The sequence below is a fragment of the Salmo salar genome, chromosome ssa04 (genome assembly GCF_905237065.1).
Source record: "Salmo salar chromosome ssa04, Ssal_v3.1, whole genome shotgun sequence".
Classification (NCBI taxonomy): domain Eukaryota; kingdom Metazoa; phylum Chordata; class Actinopteri; order Salmoniformes; family Salmonidae; genus Salmo; species Salmo salar.
Window position 1 is genome coordinate 55,035,533 of NC_059445.1, and position 23,155 is coordinate 55,058,687.

Genomic DNA, 23,155 nt, shown 5'->3' on the forward strand with positions numbered 1-23,155 from the left:
AGCTGTAACCGAAAAACAACTGGCATTTGGGAAGTTTGAGGTGAGGGAGAAAGTGTGGTGGAACAAGTATTGTTAGTGTTAATTATCTTGCTGGCTGGATCGAATTCTCCGTTAGCTAGCCAGAAATGTTGAGCAACATTAGCAAACTTAACTAATCAAATAATTGAGTTTATGGTGTGAAAATTAGCTGGCTAATAAAGGCAGACGGCTAACGTTAGCTAGCTTAAGTTACAACATCAGATGAGCTAACGTTAGTAACCTAACCAATTCGCTATAGGATTAACTGGTATAAAGTTACGACTCCTTGCTGTTCCTCAAATTATAACGTGTTAGTTGTTTACTGGACCCTGGCAATCTGTGTGAAATGTTAGCTAGTTAACTGCTATCTGTGAACTAATGTTTTCCCTCTACAGTATGTGGTTCATTTTCAAAAGGGAGAATTAGGTGAAAATGAGGCATTTCTTGTTTAAACAAGTGGATTCGGGCTTCAAGTGTAGCTGGAGCTGCTCCTGGCTTAAGCTGGATGCCAATATGATGAAAGGAACAGCACACACTTTCCCTCTCTCACTTTTTCAATAAAGTGGATAAAATGGGGTATGCCAGGTGTACACGCTGCCTGAAAGAGATCAATTATGTCCACAAAGGGTATCATGCTCTGCTGGCATATTGTAGAACAGCTGTCCACAGGCAGAAAGTGTAGTGTAATAATGTGCAGTGTAGCCCAAATATATTGCTTTTGTTGTGTTGAACTTGAAGGTAACACGTGTGTGTGTGTGTGTGTGTGTGTGTGTGTGTGTGTGTGTGTGTGAGAGTGAGGGGGATTATTTATTTTTTTACTCAGTAAGCGTTATTTTTGCACAAATGTAGCCTTGTGCACTTGATCAATGTCTACTATAATTTCCACTATAATAGATGAAAACTAGAATGCATGTTTCATTCTATTTCTACTTTAAGATGTTTTTTTCCCAAGTGCTGTTTGTGTGTGTGTGTGGTCACAAGCGTTCTATTATAAAGACTGTCATGGCTAACTGCAATATTAGTGTGTTGTTTTTTTCTCAATACTTGAGTGTCATTTGCAGTAAAGTCTAGGCAACAAATTTACATTACATTTTAGTCATTTAGCAGACGCTCTTATCCAGAACGACTTACAGTAGTGAATTCATTCATTTCATTTCATGCATTTTTTGTTGTTGTACTGGCCCCCCGTGGGAATCGAACCCACAATCCTGGCGTTGCACACACCATGCTGGCGTTGCAAACACCATGCTCTACCAACTGAGCCACAAATAACATTGGATTGCTTTCTTTACATTTTTTACCTGTGAGTTAGGTTTACATCAACCACTTTTTTATTTTACACACAGGCTGATCATGTAGATCATATTATTTTGTTTAATTAGTGAAAACCTGCATTTCCAGTGCAAAAAAAAAAAAGTGTCACCTTTTTTGCATCCCTGACATTTACATTACACATTTTAGTAGACGCTCTTATCCAGAGAGACTTACTGGAGCAATTAGGGCTAAGTGCCTTGCTCAAGGACACAGACAGATGTTTCACCTAGTCGGCTCGGGCATTCAAACCAGCGCCTTTAATGGCCAACGTTCTTAACCGCAAGGCTACCTGCCACACTCAGCACACAGCAACAGGAGGTAGACGGGCAGTTGCTCACTAATATGGTAAAACATTTTCAAGGATAGTACACTGTGTGCGTGCACATTTACCCACATTGACCAGCAGGTTAATCATATTAGTGGTCCTTTTCCTGAGACCATAATAATAAAGTTTCTCTTATCACCCTCTATTTTCTGTTAGAGATGCCATTTCCCTGAACCAGGCTGACATGACTCCTGATAAAGAATAAAGGACATCCCATAATATAACAAACTGATTACACACAGAGCTTGATCTCACCGAGGCCCAGTAACGGCACGTAGAATAAAGGCGATTTTCCCAATCACGTGGGTGTGTGAATCAGTAACTAGCAACCTCCCTGTCTGTCAGTGCTACGCAGAGTTGGCCGTTTTGTGTTAGTCTGCGGTGAGTGTAGTAGCGAGGTGATTTATAGCATTGACTAATTATGTTCCAGCTGTTGGAACATCCACGTCAAAGAACAGCTCTCTCTGGCAGCACTGGGTTCCACCTACTTATTAATCAGATTTGTTGTCCTTAATTTTTAAGGCTCTAGTTGTCGTGTGAAAGGATCTAGCATAATCTATCCGCCACCACTTTCAATGTCCATAAATATACAGTACTGTTCATTCATTCAAGGGTTTGAACTTTATTTTGACTATTTCAACATTGTAGAATAATAGTGAAGACATATAAACTATGGAATCATGTTGCAACCAAAAAAGTGTTAAACAAATTAAAATATATTTGAAATTCTTCAAAAAGCCACCCTTTGCCTTGACAGCTTTGCACACTCTTGACATTCTCTCAACCAGCTTCATGAGGAATGCTTTTCCAACAGTCTTGAAGGAGTTCCCACATATGCTGAACACTTATTGGCTGCTTTTCCTTCACTCTGCGGTCCAACTCATCCCAAACGATCTCAATTGGGTTGAGGTCGGGTGATTGATGCAGGTCATCTGATGCAGCCTTCAATCACTCTCCTTCTTGGTCAAATAGTCATTACACAGCCTGGAGGTGTTAGGCCATTATCCTGTTGAAGAACAAATAGTCCCACTAAGCGCAAACCAGATGGGATGGCGTGTCGGTGCAGAATGCTGTGGTAGCCGTGCTGGTTAAGAGTGCCTTGAATTCTAAATAAATCACTGACAGTGTCACCAGCAAAACACCATCGCATCTCCATGCATCACGGCAGGAACCACACATGCAGAGGCCATCCGTTCACCTACTCTCACAAAGCCACAGCGGTTGGAACCAAGAGTCTCTTTTTCTTATTGGTGTCCTTTAGTAGTGGTTTCTTTGCAGCAATTTGACCATGAAGGCCTGATTCACGCAGTCTCCTCTGAACAGTTGATGTTGAGATGTGTCCAACATCGGGAAAATATGAACGTTCTGCATTGACTGACCTTCATGTCTTAAAGTAAGGATGGACTGTTGTTTCTCTTTGCTTATTTGAGCTGTTCTTGTCGTAATATGGACTTGGTCTTTTACCAAATAGGGCTATCTTCTGTATACCCCCTCTACCTTGTCACAACACAACTGATTGGCTCAAATGCATTAAGAAGGAAATAAATTCCACAAAGTAACTTTTAACAAGGCACACCTGTTAATTGAAATGCATTCCAGGTGACTACCTCATGAAGCTGGTTGAGAGAATGCCAAGAGTGTGCAAAGGGTGGCTATTTGAAGAATCTCAAATCTATTTTGATTTGTTGAACACTTTTTTTGGTTGCTACATGATTTCATGTGTTATTTCATAGTTTTGATGTCTACACTGTTATTGTACAATGTAGAAAATAGTACAAATAAAGAAACCCTGGAATGAGTAGATGTCCAGACTTTTGACTGGTACTGTATATTTTTTTCCCATTTTGTGTTTCATCATTATTTACTTCCCAGCAATTGATTTACCATTGGCTTATCTAGCAGATCATATTGGTCCGAACTCCTTTTCATGCTACACCATGATAGTTTTTGGAAATTATTTTTTTGTGTACTCATCTCCAATATGCCCGGTGTTCACTAGCAAGCGGTGATGTGCGGTGTAACACCGCTTCCCATTCATTTTCAATGGAAGGAAAGCGGTGAGAAGTGGAGAGTGCAGGGGACCTTTGGGCGGTGGTGAAAAAGTTCATATTTTCCCAACTTTATGCAAATCGCCAGCGGCAACCGCTGGGCAATGACCAATCATATCCAATGGTTCCCATGACGAATTTGACGCTATGCGACCCATGGCTGGAGACTGTCTTCAGTAAAGACAGCTGACAAAAATACTAGGATGGATCAATTGTAAGTCCTTATGACGTTATAAATCAATCATGCAAAAACATTTACAGTTGAGAGGAATATGTTAATGTAGTGACAAACGAATCGGTGCTATTTTCTTTGAGCCTCTTTACTGTGTCGCCACCATGCTTGATACTAGTTACAAGGACCGCTACTTCGATGCAGACAAAAAACAGGGTTTACGTGAAATGTTACATACACAGCTGGACAAGATTGAAACAGGCACAATGACAGTGGAAGAGAGGCCACGTACAGACGAAGCTGAAACTTCACTTTTTGACATGTATGGTGAAATCCTGGTTGAGAATGAAACTACTTAACAAATTACCAATGAAACAACACAGCAAGTAAGTGAAAGAAATAGGTTTTGATTATGTTTTACTGGTAATGGGGACATAGGTAAATGCCAACAAAATAACTTTTTGGTCAGTGTAGCGTTAATTTTGTTATACCTTTTTTATTTAACTAGGCAAGTCATTTAAGGACAAATTCTTATTTACTATGACGGACTACCCCGGCCAAACCCTGATGACGCTTGGCCAATTGTGCACCGCCCTATGGGACTCCCAATCACGGCCGGATGTGAGAGAGCCTAGATACAAACCAGAGACTGTAGTGATGCCTCTTGCAGGCCGTAGACCGCTGCGTCCGTGTGTGTGTGAACTATTTAACTGTACTAGAATGCTTAAAAGGCTGGTATATGTTAAATATCAGGTATATGTATTGTTTTTTTGCCAAGGAAAATATCGTATATTGATATCGGCCAAAAATGTCATGTCGGTGTATCCCTAGTGTTGTGACATGAGTATGAAATTGTAATTCTGGTTGTTAGGGACTCCTGAAACAACCAGCAAACCAGTCTTGTGAAACATGGATGTAAAGAATCTAGCTAGCTAAGGAATTTACTGCAAATTGAATGTTACATTTTTTAAGCTTGCCTTGCTAATATTTGACATGCAATGCAGATGAAGTAACATAGCTAGCTAACTTTTCTTATTGTGCAGTGGAGGATAATAAAAATACCTGTGGATGTGTAACTATCTATGTAGCCGATCTGTGTATGGACCCTAAAACATTTACTATACATATTAGTTCAGAATCTAGCTATGAACCTCAGCTGTATCAACTTAAACAGTCTGAATGACATTAATGAAGCCTATGGATTGAGTAGAAAATATATTGTGCCAAGGATGCAGGTCGTATATACCACCTTCCGGAGACACCTGAAACCCCACCTCTTTAAAGAATACCTGGGATAGGATAAAGTAATCCTTCTAACCCCCCCTCCCCCCCAAAAAAGATATAGATGTACTATTGTAAAGTGGTTGTTCCATTGGATATCATAAGGTGAATGAACCAATTTATAATTCTGCTAAATGACGTAAATGTAGTTATTACCATGCATGAGATCCCCACATTGTAGCTTGTACATTTTAATATATTCGCTGATCATGTACTCTACCTTGGCAAATATAGGTGCAGTTCAGGTATGAACATCGTTCAGATTATTTTTCAGTCATATTCAATACCAGGAGTATCAAATTCCAGTCTTTGAATGATGCTCTGTCTGCATGTGTGTATTACAATTATACACTTCAACAGTGTTTACCAATCTTGGTCCTGGGACATCAATGGTTACACATTGTATCTATGTGATAGACTAGAAACATGATTGAACTACTTAAAGGCTGATTTTAAGAAACCGTACTCTACACTTCCTATGCATCATGTAAAACCGGTTCATCTATATCTAATTTCCTTCATCTGCATTGATCTGATAAACACAGGATAGGTGTAGTATTTCATCAAATGAGACTAACTTTCAACCAGTAGAGAATGTGAAACACTTTTATTGAAAGAAGTTCATTATCCTAGTGTTTATAAATACGTAATATATTATAAATACAAGTTCAATCTGTACTTCAATGCACATCTGGTGTGCATTATAAAAACAGAACGAAAGAGATGTAAAAATGACAACTTGTTCTCAACTAGCCTACCTGGTTAAATAAAGGTAAAAAAATTTTTTTAAGACAAAGTGTTAAGAACAAAGGAGCAGGGAGGTTGCATATGATTAATGAATCACAGTGCTACCCTAATACTCTCGCAGTTCATCACAATTACATAATAGTTTCTCTAGTGGTGTCTCTTAACCAGCCTTGGGCTCCCAGTTGGCCTAAAGATAATCTTAACAGCGGATGATGTGGCGATGACAGGACTGGGGGTTGGCATCCTCTCACATCAACATACCTGCAAACGAGAGAGATCCTGTTTAAGCCATTTTTTTTTTACACTGTCAGTCATTAGGAGGTGAAATGCAAAACTGACCTTGGATCATTAACTCTGGGACTACTACATCTCTATCTGTATTTCAATGTAAAGTTTATTTTTAATAATACTTCCTTTTGACCTGACCTGACCAAGTGACTTCTCACTTCTGATCATGCTGTGCCCTCTGTAGCCAGTTCAGATGCGGGAGCAGTTCACCGACACAGCTTATATAACCTAGAGGATTTATGGAGAAGGGGAGAGACTGTTATTCAGAAAATAAGGTTGTTAAATAGACAGTGTTTAACAGGAATCTGTGTGTGTTTGGCCTCACCCGGTGTCTACCCTAAGGGGCAGCAGAGTACTTTATGCTGAAAAAGATGCACAGACACACAAGGACAAACAATATAGCGTAGTTATAGAAATAATGAAGTGTCTTACTATTCTCCATAGTTGGCCCTCTTGCTTCTTCTTGGAAGGTGGAAGGAGCCACCGTTATACACCTGAGCCTGCTTAGTACACAACACAATCCATCAATCATATTGATACATGAGTGTGTTGGTGTGGCTTATAGGGTGTCTAATTGTTCTACCTTTTTTTCAATATGGGTGACTTAAAATAGCCTATTTTTGTACAGACATCACACCCTTACCTAAACAGCACCCTCATCTGAGAAGTAGAAATCAAAGGGAGAGAAACTGGGAAGTGAGTAACTGCAGTTGACATGGCTAAGTAAATAGAAGAATACTCTAAGAGCAATTAAAAGAGCATTTGGTTGTGCATTGTGTAGTCTATGGTGTTGCCAGAGAACAGCACCCTCTTTGAAGAAGTAAGAGGTGAAGATCTCCTGCACACGGATTGCCCCTCTTGCTACATTGTTGGACCTCATCCTTGAAACATCCTGCAGAGCAGCAGACTTCGTTCGCACACGGCAGCGAGCTGCAGATCCCCTCCTGGTCCTCGTGTCCATCCTCATGAAGTTATGCAGGACACAGGTAGCCTTCACACGCCTGAATTCCTCCAGGAGGCAGTCCCAGATGGCCCTGGTCACCCAACCTTCCAGTGCCCTACACGGTGACCGTAGGCAATCGTTTTGAAGAAATCTCCAGTTAAAAGGTATCTGTAGGAATATGGATGATATTGTCATTATTAGACTTTTACATCACAAGGTCATTGTGGATTACTAAAGTATAATATCCCTTATAACAAATCATGATGACATTGGATTGATCGACGCATGTGACAATAGCAGGATCATATCAAGGATAGCATCACAAATGAATATATATAAAAAAAACACTTGAAGCTTGGTGAGTTGATCATTTGAATCAGCTGTGCAGTGCTAAGTCAAAACAAAAATGTGCACCCCTTTGCGTCCACAGGACCAGAACTGAGAACCACTGCTCTTCATTGGGACCTCTTCATCTGCAGACAGGCTTTCACAGCTCTCTGTATCTGAGGACAGAAAACCTCACAAGAAACAGACTGCATTATACTCAAATTAGACAGCACTGAATGTTAAGTTACTATCTCTGTCCTCACTTCTAGGGACTGGAACTACACAAAAGTACCTTCCCTATCCAGAATAGCCTACTTTCTCACTTTGACAGTTGGGGCTGCTATCCTTTTACCCTCCTCCATGGCTGTTAGCTAGCTACCTACGAATGCATTTTTTTACAGTGATAAATACATTAGTTAGCTAATATGACGTTGGGTAGCTGGTGCTATGTAATTCACTTAGCTAGCTTTCTATACGCTGTGTAAAGTTGGCTAGATAGCAAGCAAGCAAGCAAGCAGCTCATTTGAGTTAGCCTGCACTGTAGCTAGTTCGCTAGTAATATATAGATTTTTTTTCTTCACATTTTAGAAGTATATTTACTTACTTGAGTAAGTTCTCCCAGCCATGTGGACGATTTGAAAACAGGGCAGCAAAGTTTGTCACCAGAGCGTTTTAGAGCATATTACTGTTTAACAATTTACCCATTTAATAATCAGACCTTCATACAAACTTGCTATGCTGCTTTCTTGACACACAATTCAATGTGCTGCCAGCACGCCCACAAGCGAGCTACTCTGGGCAGCCTAAGTGGCACGCGGTAATTTACCGTGTGCTAGTGAACACGAGCCATTACAGTAATGGGCATGGTGTATAAAAGCCACAGCCATCTGGGTGTTTTTATATGTAGTGTTAAAGTGTGGCGGATGTCCTGAATATCCCTTAAGTACATTCATTACCAAGGGACTTGAACAGTGGAGAATAAAGTAATGGCTCAGATGCCATTAGCTTCACTTGCATTTTTATGTGGCTATTACTGGCTAATCAAAAATCTGAGACAGAGCGGCATTTTTTAAAAGGACCGTTGACTACTTTTCTTTTTTTTTGGTTCTTTAGATTTGTGTGACTGTTTAGGGAATTTTCCGAGCACTGGGAGGATTGGCCTACCAAAGAATGAGGGGAGGAGAGAAGGGGAGAGGTAGTTGAGGGTAAGGAGGTAGTGGTCATAAATTCCAGTTAGTTGTCGTAATGTTGAATTAACCTTAAATCACACAGAACACTGCTATCTCCTCTTTTCAGAGCTGCATGCCTGTGCTGTTCTCATCTGAACCCTCATTACACGCACTGCAGAAAGCTTAAATGTGACTAGATGAGAGCATGAAATAGCACTTTTCCCTTTTTGTGATTGTGGAGAGATGGAGACACGTCAGTGAGTATCAACTGTAATAAAGACAAAAGCAGCCCAAGGTCATCGAGGTCCCATCATTTAGATGGAAAACATCTTGCCCCCTGATAAAACGTCCAGGGAAACAATTCCCTCACAGTTACAGCTGAATGTAATGTTTCGAAAATGTAATTTCATTTTTTGATTATAGGCTGTTTCTCTGCTATTTACCAGCGCCTGATGAATTGATACATGGCTCTTTGTCACGAAGACGTCAGGCTCTCTCTGTGTTGACTTTAATAGGCATTCATCTCACTTCGTTTCTATTACTCTGATTTCACTGGTGTTGTCTGCTGCTCAGGGCTGTGACTGAGTTGCTGTGAACAAGGACGTCTGTCAGATCCAATGGACAACAGAATCAGCTGCCGCAGCAATGTGGGAATCATAGCGGTTAGAGCTTTGTGTTTTGTGACCATATAAAATGCTCTAAGGGCCTCCTCGCTCTCTCCAATTCAAAGAGCTTCATTGGCATAGGAAACATATGTTTACATTGCCAAAGCAAATGGATACACAATAAACAAAAGGGAAATAAATCAGTAAACATTACTCACAAAGGTATTAAAAGAAAATATAGACATTTAAAATATTATTGGCTATGTACAATGTTGTAAATATGGAAAGAGAAGAGAAAAAAAACGTATAAATATAGATTGTATTAACATTGTTTGTGCTCCACTGGTTGCCCTTTTCTCATGGCAACGGGCCACAAGTCTTGCTGCTGTGATTGCACAGTGCGGTATTTCACCTAACAGATATGGAAGTTTATCAATGCTAGATTAGTTTTCAAATTCTTTGTAGGTCTGTGTGATCTGTGGGAACTATGTGTGCGACAGAGCTGCAAGAGTTGTGACCCGTTGTTGTTGGTTATGTTGTAGTAGTTGTGTCTCGGGGGTCATATGGGAGATGGAATGCTGTCACCTTCGTGGACTTCAGGAAACAGAAGAGGGAGCACTCCCCTATCCACATCGATGGGACAGTAGTGGAGAAAGTAGAAAGTTTTAAGTTCCTCGGCGTACACATCACGGACAAACTGAAATGGTCCACCCACACAGACAGCGTGGTGAAGGCGCAACAGCGCCTCTTCAACCTCAGGAGGCTGAAGAAATTTGGCTTGTCACCAAAAACACTCACAAACATTTACAGATGCACAATCGAGAGCATCCTGTCGGGCTGTTTCACCGCCTGGTACGGCAACTGCTCCGCCCACAACCGTAAGGCTCTCCAGAGGGTAGTGAGGTCTGCACAACGCATCACCGGGGGCAAACTACCTGCTCTCCAGGACACCTACACCACCCAATGTCACAGGAAGGCCAAAAAGATCAAGGACAACAACCACCCGCGCCACTGCCTGTTCACCACGCTATCATCCAGAAGGCGAGGTCAGTACAGGTGCGTCAAAGCTGGGACCTGAGAGACTGAAAAACAGCTTCTATCTCAAGGCCATCAGACTGTTAAACAGCAATCACTAACATTGACTGGCTGCTGCCAACATACTGACTCAACTCTAGCTACTTTAATAATTACAAATTGGATGTAATAAATGTATCACTAGTCACTTTAAACAATGCCACTTTATATAATGTTTACATACCCTACATTACTCATCTCATATGTGTATATACTGTACTCTACCATCTACTGCATCTTGCAAATGCAGTTCATCCATATATTTATATGTACATATTCTTATTCATTCCTTTGTTGTTGTGAAATTGTTAGTTGTTTGATATTACTGCATGGTCGGAACTAGAAGCACAAGCATTTTGCTACACTCGCATTAACATCTGCTAAACATGTGTATGTGACCAATGAGATTAGGTTTGGTATGTGTTTGTCCCCCTGTGTGCTGTGAGGGTGTCATGTTCTGGCATTTAGGTCACCACTGACTAGTACATGTCCCTGTGCCTCGAAATGATTGACCCCCCCACCTAGGATGGAGAAGCTATCTTCGTTAAAGTATGGGGTTCTAGTGGGGGGAATGGATATTCAGTTGAAGTCGGAAGTTTACATACACTTAGGTTGGATTCATTAAAACTCGTTTTTCAACCACTCCACACATTTCTTGTTAACAAACTATCGTTTTGGCAAGTCGGTTAGGACATCTACTTTGTGCATGACACAAGTAATTTTTCCAACAATTGTTTACAGACAGATTATTTCACTTACAGTGAATTGTATCACAATTCCAGTGGGTCAGAAGTTTACATAGTTGACTGTGCCTTTAAACAGTTTGGAAAATTCTAGAAAATGATGTCATGGCATTAGAAGCTTCTGAGTTATATACTAGTTAGTTAGTTAGTTACTTATTTGAGTCCATTTTTTATTTTGTTATTTATTTCAGCTTTATTTAACCAGGTAAGCTAGTTGAGAACAAGTTCTCATTTACAACTACGACCTGGCCAAGATAAAGCAAAGCAGTGCGACAGAAACAACAACAACAACAGAGTTAAACATGGAATATACAAGCGTACAGTCAATAACACAATAGGAAAAAAATAAAGTCTATATACACTGCGTGCACAATTATTAGGCAAATTGTATTCCTCGGGATTAATTTCATTGTTGAACAAACACAATGCTCTCAGTCAATCCAAAATGTTATTGAACCTCAAACCTGAATGTTTAACAAAGGAAAAGTGAGTTTTCTTTCTCAGGGAAATATGTGTGCATAATTATTAGGCAACTAAATTACAAAAATAATTTCTCTCAACTCACTTGTTTATTCTAAATTTTTAGAGTAAGTGTAACAGATAAGTAACACAATGACAATTATATAACATTTTTGGCCTTTCAAAAATATTCAGTGACCAATATAGCCACCCTTATTTTCAAGAACTGCCATAAGCCTTCCATCCATGGAGTCTGTCAGTTTCTTGATCTGTTCACAATCAATTTTCACTGAAGCAGCAACCACAGCCTCCCAAATGCTGTTCAAAAAGGTGTATTGTCTTTCTTCACTGTAAATCTCACGTTTGAGAAGGGCCCACAAGTTCTCAATAGGATTTAAGTCAGGTGAGGAAGGGGGCCAGGTCATTATTCAGGCATCTTTGAGGCCCTTGCTGGCTAGCCAAGCAGTGGAGTACTTGGATGCATGTGATGGAGCATTGTCCTGCATAAAGATCATGGCCTTCTAGAATGCTGAGGACTTCTTCCTGTACCACTGTTTGACGAAAGAATCTTCCAGAAACTGGCAGTAGGTTTGGGAGTTGAGTTTCAGTCCATCTTCAACCTGAAAAGGTCCAACTACCTCATCCTCAATGATAGCAGCCCATACCAGTACCCCTCCTTCACCTTGCTGGCAGCTGACTCAAACTGGTGCCCTGTGTCCATTACTGATCCAGCCACGGGCCCATCCATTTGGTCCATCGAGTCACTTTCATTTCATCTGTCCATAAAACCTTTGAAAAAATCTGTCTTCAGGTATTTCTTTGCCTCAACTTGTGAATCTTATTCAGTGGTGGTCTTGTTTCAGTCTTCTTGACCTTGGCCATGTCTCTGAGCACTTGACATCTTGTACTTCTGAGCACTCCAGGTAGGTTGCAGTTCTGGAATACGGTGGCACTGGAGGATAATGGGTTCCTGGTAGTTTGACGTTTAATTCTTCAAGTCTTTTGCAGTTAATTTGCGCCTTTTCTTCCCCATGTGTTTTTTGCGCCCCAGTTGACTATTCGCAACAAAACGTTTGAATGTCCGGTGGTCACACCTCAATAATTTAGCTATTTAAAGAGTGTCGCATCCGTCTGAAAGGCATTTTACATTTTTGGCTTTTCAGTGTCAGTTTAAATTTATTTTTTGGCCCATTTTACCTGAGGTTTTGAGGCTGCCTAATAATTATGCACACCTTGATATAAGGTGTTATTCACTTTCACCACACCCTCCCTAATTACACAAATACATATCACCTGAAAATGATTAAATCCAATAAGCATTCAAGTTTATATGGTTTGGAGTTCGAAAATGTGGATAGAAACAATGATAAGATCAGAATACTCACTTGCCTAATAATTGTGCACGCAGTGTACAGTGTGTGCAAATGGCATGAGGTGGTAAGGCAATAAATAGTCCATAGTAGCAAAGTAATGACAATTTTGCAGATTAACACTGGAGTGATAGATGAGCAGATGATGATGATCAGATGATGGTGTGTAAGGAGTGATACTGATGTGCAAATGAGCAGCAAAGTGAATAAAAACAATATCGGGATGAGGGTGGGCTGTTTTACAGATGGACTATGTACAGCTGCAGCGATCGGTCAGCTGCTCAGATAGCTGATGTTAAAGTTAGTGAGGGAAATGTAAGTGTACCTGTAGATGTATTTCATGGCCTACCGTCAAACTCAGTGCCTCTTTGCTTGACATCATGGGAAAATCAAAAGAAATCAGCCAAGACCTAAATTGTAGATCTTCACAAGTCTGGTTCATCCTTGGGAGCAAATTCCAAACGCCTGACGTTACCACTTTCATCTTTTCAAACAATAGTACGCAAGTATAAACACCATGGGACCACGCAGCTGTCATACCGCTCAGGAAGGAGAATAGTTCTGTCTCCTAGAGATGAATGTACTTTGGTGCGAAAAGTGCAAATCAATCCCAGAACAACAGCAAAGACCTTGTGAAGATGCTGGTGGAAACCGGTACAAATGTATCTATATCCACAGTAAAATGAGTCCTATATCGACATAACCTGAAAGTCCGCTCAGCAAGGAAGAAGCCACTGCTCCAAAACCTCCATAAAAAAGCCAGACTACAGTTTGCAACTGCACATGGGGACAAAGACTGTACTTTTTGGAGAAATGTCCTCTGGTCTGATGAAACAAAAATAGAACTGTTTGGCCATACTGCCCATTGTTATGTTTGGAGGAAAAAGGGGGAGGCTTGCAAGCCCAAGAATACCATCCCAACTGTGAAGCATGGGGGTGGCAGCATCATGTTGTGGGGTTGCTTTGCTGCAGGAGGGACTGGTGCACTTCACAAAATAGATAGCATCATGAGGATGGAACATTTTGTGGATATATTGAAGCAACATCTCACGATATCAGTCAGGAAGTTACATTTTGGTCGCAAATGGGTCTTCCAAATGGACAATGACCCCAAGCATACTTCCAAAGTTGTGGCAAAATGGCTTAAGGACAACAAAGTCAAGGTATTGGAGTGGCTATCAGAAAGCCCTGACCTCAATCACATAGAAAATATGTGGGCAGAACTGGAAAAGTGTTTGTGAGCAAGGAGGCCTACAAACCTGACTCAGTTACACCAGCTCTGTCATGAGGAATGGGCCAAAATTCACCCAACTTATTGTGGGAAGCTTGTGAAAGGCTACCCGAAACATTTGACCCAAGTTAAACAATTTAACGGCAATACTACCAAATACTAATTGAGTGTATGTAAACTTCTGACCTACTGGGAATGTGATGAAAGAACTGAAATCTGAAATAAATCAATTAAATAATTCTCTACTATTATGCTGACATTTCACATTCTTAAAATAAAGTGGTGATCCTAACTGACCTATGACAGGGAATGTTTACGAGGATTTCATGTCAGGAATTGTGAAACTGAGTTTAAATGTATTTGGCTAAGGTGTATGTAAACTTCCGACTTCAACTGTAGGTAGCACACACGAGGACATTATTCGGAAAATGTATTTTTGAATTTCTAGCCAAATGTAAAATATTCCTGTTTTTGATTAATTTAAGGTGTTCTCTATACCAAATTAGCATACTCCCTTTCCTGTTTCACACCTGGTAGTTTAGTGGATCGGACTACCAGCTCTCTGTAACCTAGAGGACAACCAATTTCCTCAATACCATGTTTTTGTATTTCTAATTTATTTGGTGCGGTCTGGGTTCCTACTATTTAGGCCGAAGGCAGATGACCTCAGGTCTTGGATATTCTGGGATGAGATAATGATGGTTTTGTGTTCCATGACGTGTCTAATATTAGTCGTGTGGTTTGACCTCAGACCAGTAAGTAAGAGCACAGCCTGATGAGCATTACATACATGCCATTGGCTGGGGCTAGTGTGAGAGTGGGGGTTGGGCCCTTTTGCCTGCTCACAGCCACAATAGTATGTGACTGAGACTGGGCTGTGTGTGTGTGTGTGTGTGTGTGTGTGTGTGTGTGTGTGTGTGTGTGTGTGTTACATCGCAGTCTGTTACGCTCCAGAGGGAGGCGAGGTGGTTGGAGACAGATGAGCAGTGAGGGTGGTGCACCTGTATCACTAACTAACGTTACCTCCAGGACTGGACAAACCGGTTCCAGGAGTTTTTGCCCGTCGGTCAGGCAGCAGCATTGTGCCGATGACACTCAATTAGAACTGAGTCATCACAAACACAATGTGTATTCAATTCAAAGAATGACAAAAGGGATGTTCCAAGTGTAATTGAAAGGAATTCCACTCCTAAACTCAGCAAAAAAAGAAACGTCCCTTTTTCAGGACCCTGTCTTCCAAAGATAATTCGTAGAAATCCAAATAACTTCACAGATCTTCATTGTGAAGGGTTTAAACACTGTTTCCCATGCTTGTTCAATGAACCATAAACAATTAACGACCGTTCCACAGATGCATGTTCATTAAGACACTAACTGCTTACAGACGGTAGGCAGTTAAGATCAGAGTTATGAAAACTTAGGACACTAAATTACTAATTTGGAGGTGGAGGGTGCGTCATAGTCTGGGGCGGTGTGTCACAGCATCATCAGACTGAGCTTGTTGTCATTGCAGGCAATCTCAACGCAGTGCGTTACAGGGACGACATCTTCCTCCCTCATGTGGTACCCTCCTGCAGGCTCATCCTGACATGACCCTCCAGCATTACAACGCCAACAGCCATACTACTCGTTCTGTGTGATTTCCTGCAAGACAGTAATGTCAGTCTTCTGCCATGGCCAGCGAAGAGCCCGGATCTCAATCCCATTGAGCACGTCTGGGACCTGTTGGATCGGAGGGTGAGGGCTAGGGCCATTCCCCCCCCAGAAATGTCCGGGAACTTGCAGATGCCTTGGTGGAAGAGTGGGGTAACATCTCACAGCAAGAACTGGCAAATCTGGTGCAGTCCATGAGGAGGAGATGCACTGCAGTACTTAATGCAGCTGGTGGCCACACCAGATACTGACTGTTACTTTTGAATTTGACCCCCCCCCCTCCCCCTTTGTTCAGGGACACATGATTCCATTTGCTGTTAGTCACAGGTCTGTGGAACTTGTTCAGTTTACGTCTGTTGTTGAATCTTATGTTCATACAAATATTTACTCATGTTAAGTTTGCTGAAAATAAACGCAGTTGACAGGGAGAGGATGTTTCTTTTTTTGCTGAGTTTATTTGCATTGTTGTGCTTTTCATTCTTATTCAACATACCTATTGATTGTGAACATTTATGTATGGAGGAATACACCGTATGTATGAGTGTGTATGCGTTTTCTCATCAGCGTGGAAATTGCCCTGAACAAAAATATACATGTGACATGCGTTCAGAAAACCAGTCAGTATCTGGCGTGACCACCATTTACCACATGCAGCGAGACACATCTCCTTCGCATAGAGTTGATGAGGCTGTTGATTATTGCCTGTGGAATGTTGTCCCACTCTTCAATGGCTGTGCGAAGTTGCTGGATATTGGCGTGAAGTGAAACACTCTATTGTACATGTCGATCCAGAGCATCTCAAACATGCTCAATGGGTGACGTCTTGTGAGTATGCAGGTCATGGAAGAACTGGGACATTTTTTCAGCTTCCAGGAATTGTGTACAGATCCTTGCGACATGGGGCCGTGCACTATCATGCTGAAACATGAGGTGATGGCAGCGGATGGATGGCAAGACAATGGGCCTCAGGATCTTGTCACGGTATCTCGATAAAATGCAATTGTGTTCATTGCCTGTAGCTTATGCCTGCACATACCATAACCGCCGCCACCATGGGGCACTCTGTTCACAACGTTGACATCAGCAAACCGCTCGCCCACACGACACCATACACGCTGTCTGCCATCTGCCCAGTACAGTTGAAAACGGGATTCATCTGTGAAGAGCACACTTCAAAAGGCCGTCAAAAGTGAGCATTTTCCCTCTGAAATCGGTTATGCCGCCGAACTGCAGTCAGGTCAAGACCCTGGTGAGGACGACGTGCACGCATATCAGCTTCCCTGAGTCGGTTTCTGACAGTTTGTGCAGAAATTCTTTTTTTGTGGAAACTCAGTTTCATCAGCTGTCCGGTTGGCTGATCTCAGACAATCCTGCAGGTGAAGAAGCCGGATGTGGAGGTCCTGGGCTAGCGTGGTTACACGTGGTCTGTGGTTGTAAGGCCGGTTAGACGTACTGCCAAATTCACTAAAACGACTTTGGAGAGATGGCTTATGGTAGCGAAATTAACATTATATTCTCTGGCAACAGCTCTGCTGGACATTCCTGCAGTCAGCAAGCCAACTCCATACTCCCTCAAAACTTGAGACATCTGTGACATTGTGTCACAACTGCATATTTTCGAGTTGCCTTTTATTGTCCCCAGCACAAGGTGCACGTGTGTAATGATCATGCTATTTAATCAGCTTCTTGATATGACACACCTTTCAGGTGGATGGATTGTCTTGGCAAAGGAGAAATGCTCACTAACATGGATGTAAGCAAATGTGTGCACAATTTAATGGCAATAAGCTTTTTGTGCGTATGGAACATTTCTGGGATATATTATTTCATCTCAAGAAACATGGGACCAACACTTTACATGTTGCGTTTTATATTAGTGTATAATTGGGAGCTTGTGTATGTTATATGATATCTCCTGGCTGTCTAGGGTGGAGAAACAATTGCAACATATAGAATATCCCACCACACTACAGATTGAACAGACAAATGAGGGGAGAACAGAGAAGCTTTTCAGCCTATAGATGTATTACATTCTGTGGAGGTTCGGTCTTCTGTGGGGGGGTCTTGGGTGCCGAGTGCCCCCCAGCTAGGGTTTCTGTACCATACCGGGGTACACGGTATTACCGGAATTGCACACAAGGGGTGCTATCCCCCCCCAAAGAAAACACACCAAACAATTTAAGCAACAGGGGTCTTGAATGTCTCTAGTCTGGGTACCAGTATGTTTAGCTAACATTCTACTCCTTGCCACTCCATGTCATTGCCAAAGAGACTGGCCTTTCTGCAATCTCAACATTCAATATGCAGCTGGATTTACGGCAGATTGGCTCATTGGTTGTTGGAAGTACATTTTCCATGTGGAGCCTCAAATGGAATTAGAATCATAAAGTCAAAAAGAAACATTTAGCTGTTAGCAAGTTGTTGTATTTTTAGGCTTAAAATCAAAGCAGTGGTTTCGTGATTTGGAATTGCAGTATGTATTTAGTTTGAGGATTTAGACATGAGCCAGCAACTTTTGACAGACTGGTTTCTTCTGGGAAAACAAACTGTTTCTTAGCAACCGGATACCAACATGTTCTGTGGAGAGAAAAAAAAGTGATAGATCCAATATTTGGATAAAAGTTGTGATTGGAGGATAGCTGTGAGGCTTATCGGATCAGGATCATCTCCTCTGTTCTCTGCAAGCTCATTAATGATAATGTTCATATTTGAGGATGGCAGAAAGGCCAGTCCCTGGCAATGGCAAGGAGTGGAACGTTAGCTAAAGAGACTGGTACTCAGGCTAGAATGTCTCTGCTGTAACCAAGAAGCTTGATCTAGACATCTAGCCGCTTAACTAGCAACTTAAGAAACAAAATGCAAAGCTGGAGTCCTGAGCTGGATATAATTTATTTGTCACATCTTAGACTTCAAAATTATACTTTTTTTTAAACAATATTGAAAGTCTTACGGTCTATATTTCAAAATACCCCGTTATACGGTATAAACGGTATATTGCCCAAGCCTACACCCAGTACGACAGCCCCCACCATCAAATTACACACAAGGGCAGATTACTTTAAAATATTGGGCTGGCAGAACATGCAGCTGAGGAGTGTGTTTGATGTAGGTCACAGTGGGTCTGAGAACTGCCCATATGGCCAACCTGCTCCAGCCTCTGCTTACTTTAGATTACAGAATGCAGTTTCAACCCAGGCTCTTGTCTCTATCGTGTGTGTGTGTGTGTGTGTGTGTGTGTGTGTGTGTGTGTGTGTGTGTGTGTGTGTGCGCGCCCACTGTATGTATGCTTTTTAATTTTGTTCCAAATAATTCAGATCGTTTCATCTTGGCTTTCATGGATTTTCATGTGTTGGTACAACCAGGCTGTAGTAAACCGTATAGATAATTTCAGTGGTATTGCATTTTACACAAATAGTCTGAGAGGATTTTGAACACTTGCCTCAGCACACAACGCTACATCAAGGGGATATAGCCTGGCAGCCTAGTGAAAAAAAAAAGCAGCATTTTTCTTTGACGGCAAGGCGACTGACTGTCAAAAGGATTTTTCTGTGGCGGCAGCATGTGACACCTCCATTCTCTATGGACTGTAGTTCCATGCGGCGGCTTAAAGCTCTTATTGAATTGAATGGAGAGAATCTTTAGCTCCGTTGATGTCACAAGGAAATTATGTTTATTCGTTCTAAGAATAACTCCTTGATAATATGATGCTCCAGTTGGATGATGAGCAGAGCTACAGTGTCAGTTTTTTACGTGTCAACCTATTCTTTCTGCTGTTCTTTCCTGTGTGGTTCACATTTTACAGATGTGTAGCACTTGACCTCCTAAAAACGTGTGATTTTATGAAGACTATTTCGAAGATTTGAAATGCTGCCTCCATACTCCCGTTTAACCAAAACACTGTTTAAAACCTTAACTGAAATCTCCAACTGCTAATGTACCAGTGTGAACAGGCACTGTCAGATTTAAATCCTGATTTTTTTTGTTTTAGAAATAACATTATATATTCTAATTCTATGAGTAGCCCCTAGGTACTCATGAAGGGAATGCTATGCAATCAGTGTGCGCTATTAGGCTAGTGGACTTGATCTCTCTCCTCCGTTTGTGTGTCCAGGTGTAGCCCATGGCCTGGAGATCACGTCCCAGGGGCCCACGTCCATAGAGAAGGCCAGCAGTGAGAGCGTCAAGCTGGACTGCCAGTTCTCTCTGGCACCCGAGGACTCTGGCCCCCTGGACATCGAATGGAGCCTGCTGGCTTCCGACAACCAGAAAGAGGATAAAGTGGTGAGTGTGTGTTTTTATGTGGTCCCTCCAAGTGGTTTGTATGTGTTTTTTTTTTTTCATCCCTGAAAAAGTGTTTGTGGTTATTCCTGCTCTGGTATGTCAGAAGTCATGTTCTGTCAGAACTAGTCAATGTTATCCATTGTTACAACAGAAGTGTTATGCCAGTCTTAGTGTTGTGTCAGAAGCAGCAACCTGAACTGGTTAACCAGAGGCAAAGATAAGCATGGCTCTAAAGTTCTGTCTGCTTTGATACAGTACCTGCCATTTGAGAAGTAAAAGGAGAAGTCAGGTTTTTTCCCCTTTTGTTAAGCAGTTTTCTTTCACACAACCCCCAAACACGACTAAAAATAGGTTAATGTTTTACTTGTTCCATCTTTTTAGAGCTCTATAAAATATCCCACATGGGTTTGAGTGTGTGTGTGTGTGTGTGTGTGTGTGGGGCATGGAGCTCTTTCAGTGTGTGTGCAAGCGTGCACTGTCCACACCCATTAGCGTGTGAAAAGGAGTGTAACCTCAACCACCTGCTCTCTGCATGGTACCTCTATTGAGTGGAATGCCACCTCCCAGCCATGCTGTGGGAACCCAGCAGCTCCCTGTGTACATGCCATGTCATCGCTCTATAGCCTGGAGGTATGGGGTGCACCAAGCTGCTGAGGATAAATAGATCCACATAGCCCATGCACTGCCAGAGGGCATGTAGCTAGAAGCCTAGAGATGGATACAGTCTCTCCTGTACTTCTCCATTCCCTCATTCACTAGTGATTCCTCTGCATCTCTCTTTCAAATCAAATTGTATTTGTCATATGTGCTGAATACAACAACAACGTGAAATGCCACAATGCTGTTTTAAGAAAATGCCCCCCAAAAAAGTAAGAGCTAAGAATAACATATTTAAAGAGCAGCTGTAAATAACAATAGGGGGGCTATGTTTATTTTACCTTTTTTTATTTCACCTTTATTTAACTAGGTAGGCCAGTTGAGAACAAGTTCTCATTTGCAACTGCGACCTGGCCAAGATAAAGCAAAGCAGTGAGACAAAAACAACAACAGAGTTACACATAAACAAATGTACAGTCAATAACACAATAGAAAAGAAAAATAGAAAAATCTATGTTCTGTGTTTGCAAATGTAGGGAGGTAAGCCATAGAGGCGAAATAATTACAATTTAGCATTAATACTGGAGTGATGGATGTGCAGATGATCATGTGCAAGTAGAGATACTGGGGTGCAAAAGAGCAAGAGGGTAAGTAATAATATGGGGATGAGGTAGTTGGTTGTGCTATTTACAGATTGGCTATGTACAGGTAAAATGATAGGTAAGCTACTCTGACAGCTGATGCTTAAAGTTAGAGAGGGAGATATAAGTCTCCAGCTTCAGAGATTTTTGCAATTCGTTCCAGTCATTGGCAGCAGAGAACTGGAAGGAAAGGCGGCCAAAGGAAGTGTTGCCTTTGGGGATGACCAGTGCAATATACCTGCTGGAGCGCGTGCTACGGGTGGGTGTTGCTATGGTGAACAGTGAGCTGAGATAAGGTGGGGCTTTAACTGGCAAAGACCTATAGATGACCTGGAGCCAGTGGGTTTGGCGACTGATATGTAGTGAGAGCCAGCCAACGAGAGCATACAGGTCGCAGTGGTGGGTAGTATATGGGGCTTTGGTGACAAAACGGATGGCACTGTGATAGACTACGTCCAGTTTGCTGAGTAGAGTGTTGGGGGCTATTTTGTAAATGACATCCCCAAAGTCATGGATCGGTAGATAAGTCAGTTTGACGAGGGTATGTTTGGCAGCATGAGTGAAGTAGGCTTTGTTGCGAAATAGGAAGCCGATTCTAGATTTAATTTGGGATTGGAGATGCTTAATGTGAGTCTGGAAGGAGAGTTTACAGCCTAACCATACACCTAGGTATTTGTAGTTGTCCACATATTCTAGGTCAGAACCGTCCAGAGTAGTGATGCTAGTCGGGCGAGAGGGTGCGGGCAGCAATCGGTTGAAGAGCATGCACTTAGTTTTACTAGCATTTAAAGGCAGTTGGAGGCCACGGAAGGAGTGTTGTATGGCGTTGAAGCTCGTTTTGGAGGTTTGTTAGCACAGTGTCCAAACAAGGGCCAGATGTATACAGAATGGTGTTGTCTGCGTAGAGGTGGATCAGAGAATCACCAGCAGCAAGAGCGACATCATTGATATATACAGAGAAAAGAGTCGGCCCGAGAATTGAACCCTGTGGCACCCCCAAAGAATATGCCAGAGGTCCAGACAACAGGCCCTCCGATTTGACACACTGAACTCAATCTGAGAAGTAGTTGGTGAACCAGACGAGGCAGTCATTTGAGAAGCCAAGGCTATTGAGTCTGCCGATAAGAATGTGGTGATTGACAGAGTCGAAAGCCTTGGCCAGGTCGATGAAGACGGCTGCACAGTACGGTCTTTTATCGATGGCGGTTATGATATCGTTTAGGACCTTGAGCTTGGCTGAGGTGCACCCATGACCAGCTCGGAAGATTGCATAGTGGAAAAGGTACTTTTGGATTCAAAATGGTTGGTGATCTGTTTGTTAACTTGGCTTTCAAAGATTTTAGAAAGGCAGGGCAGGATGGATGTAGGTCTGTAACAGTTTGGGTCTAGAGTGTCTCCCCCTTTGAAGAGGGGGATGACCGCGGCAGCTTTCCAATCTTTGGGGATCTCAGACGATATGAAAGAGGTTAAATAGGCTAGTAATAGGGGTTGCATCAATTTTGGCAGATAATTTTAGAAAGAGAGGGTCCAGATTGTCTAGCCCAGCTGAATTGTAGGGATCCAGATTTTGCAGCTCTTTCAGAACATCAGCTGTCTGGATTTGGGTGGAGGAGAAGCAGAAGGGGGCTTGGGCAAGTTGCTGCAGGGGGTGCTGAGATGTTGGTAGGGGTTAGAGGTCGACCGATTAATCGGAATGGCCGATTTAATTAGGGCCGATTTCAAGTTTTCATAACAATCGGAAATCGGTATTTTTGGACACCGATTTGACCGATTTAAAAATATATATATATTTACATTTTTTTTTCTTATTTTTTTCACACCTTTATTTAACTAGGCAAGTTTGTTAAAACATATTTCTTATTTTCAATG

At 41.9% G+C, this 23,155-nt stretch overlaps 1 protein-coding gene across 1 annotated transcript in view; it reads left to right on the forward strand.

Annotated features, from left to right (window-relative positions):
• The window catches only part of LOC106603525 (coxsackievirus and adenovirus receptor homolog), a 108,630-nt gene that overhangs the window by 49,992 nt on the left and 35,483 nt on the right, over window positions 1-23,155 (forward strand). The window contains exon 2 of the mRNA XM_014197343.2: window positions 19,879-20,048. Coding sequence (XP_014052818.1) covers window positions 19,879-20,048 — 170 coding nt within the window. The remainder of the gene's footprint in view (window positions 1-19,878; window positions 20,049-23,155) is intronic.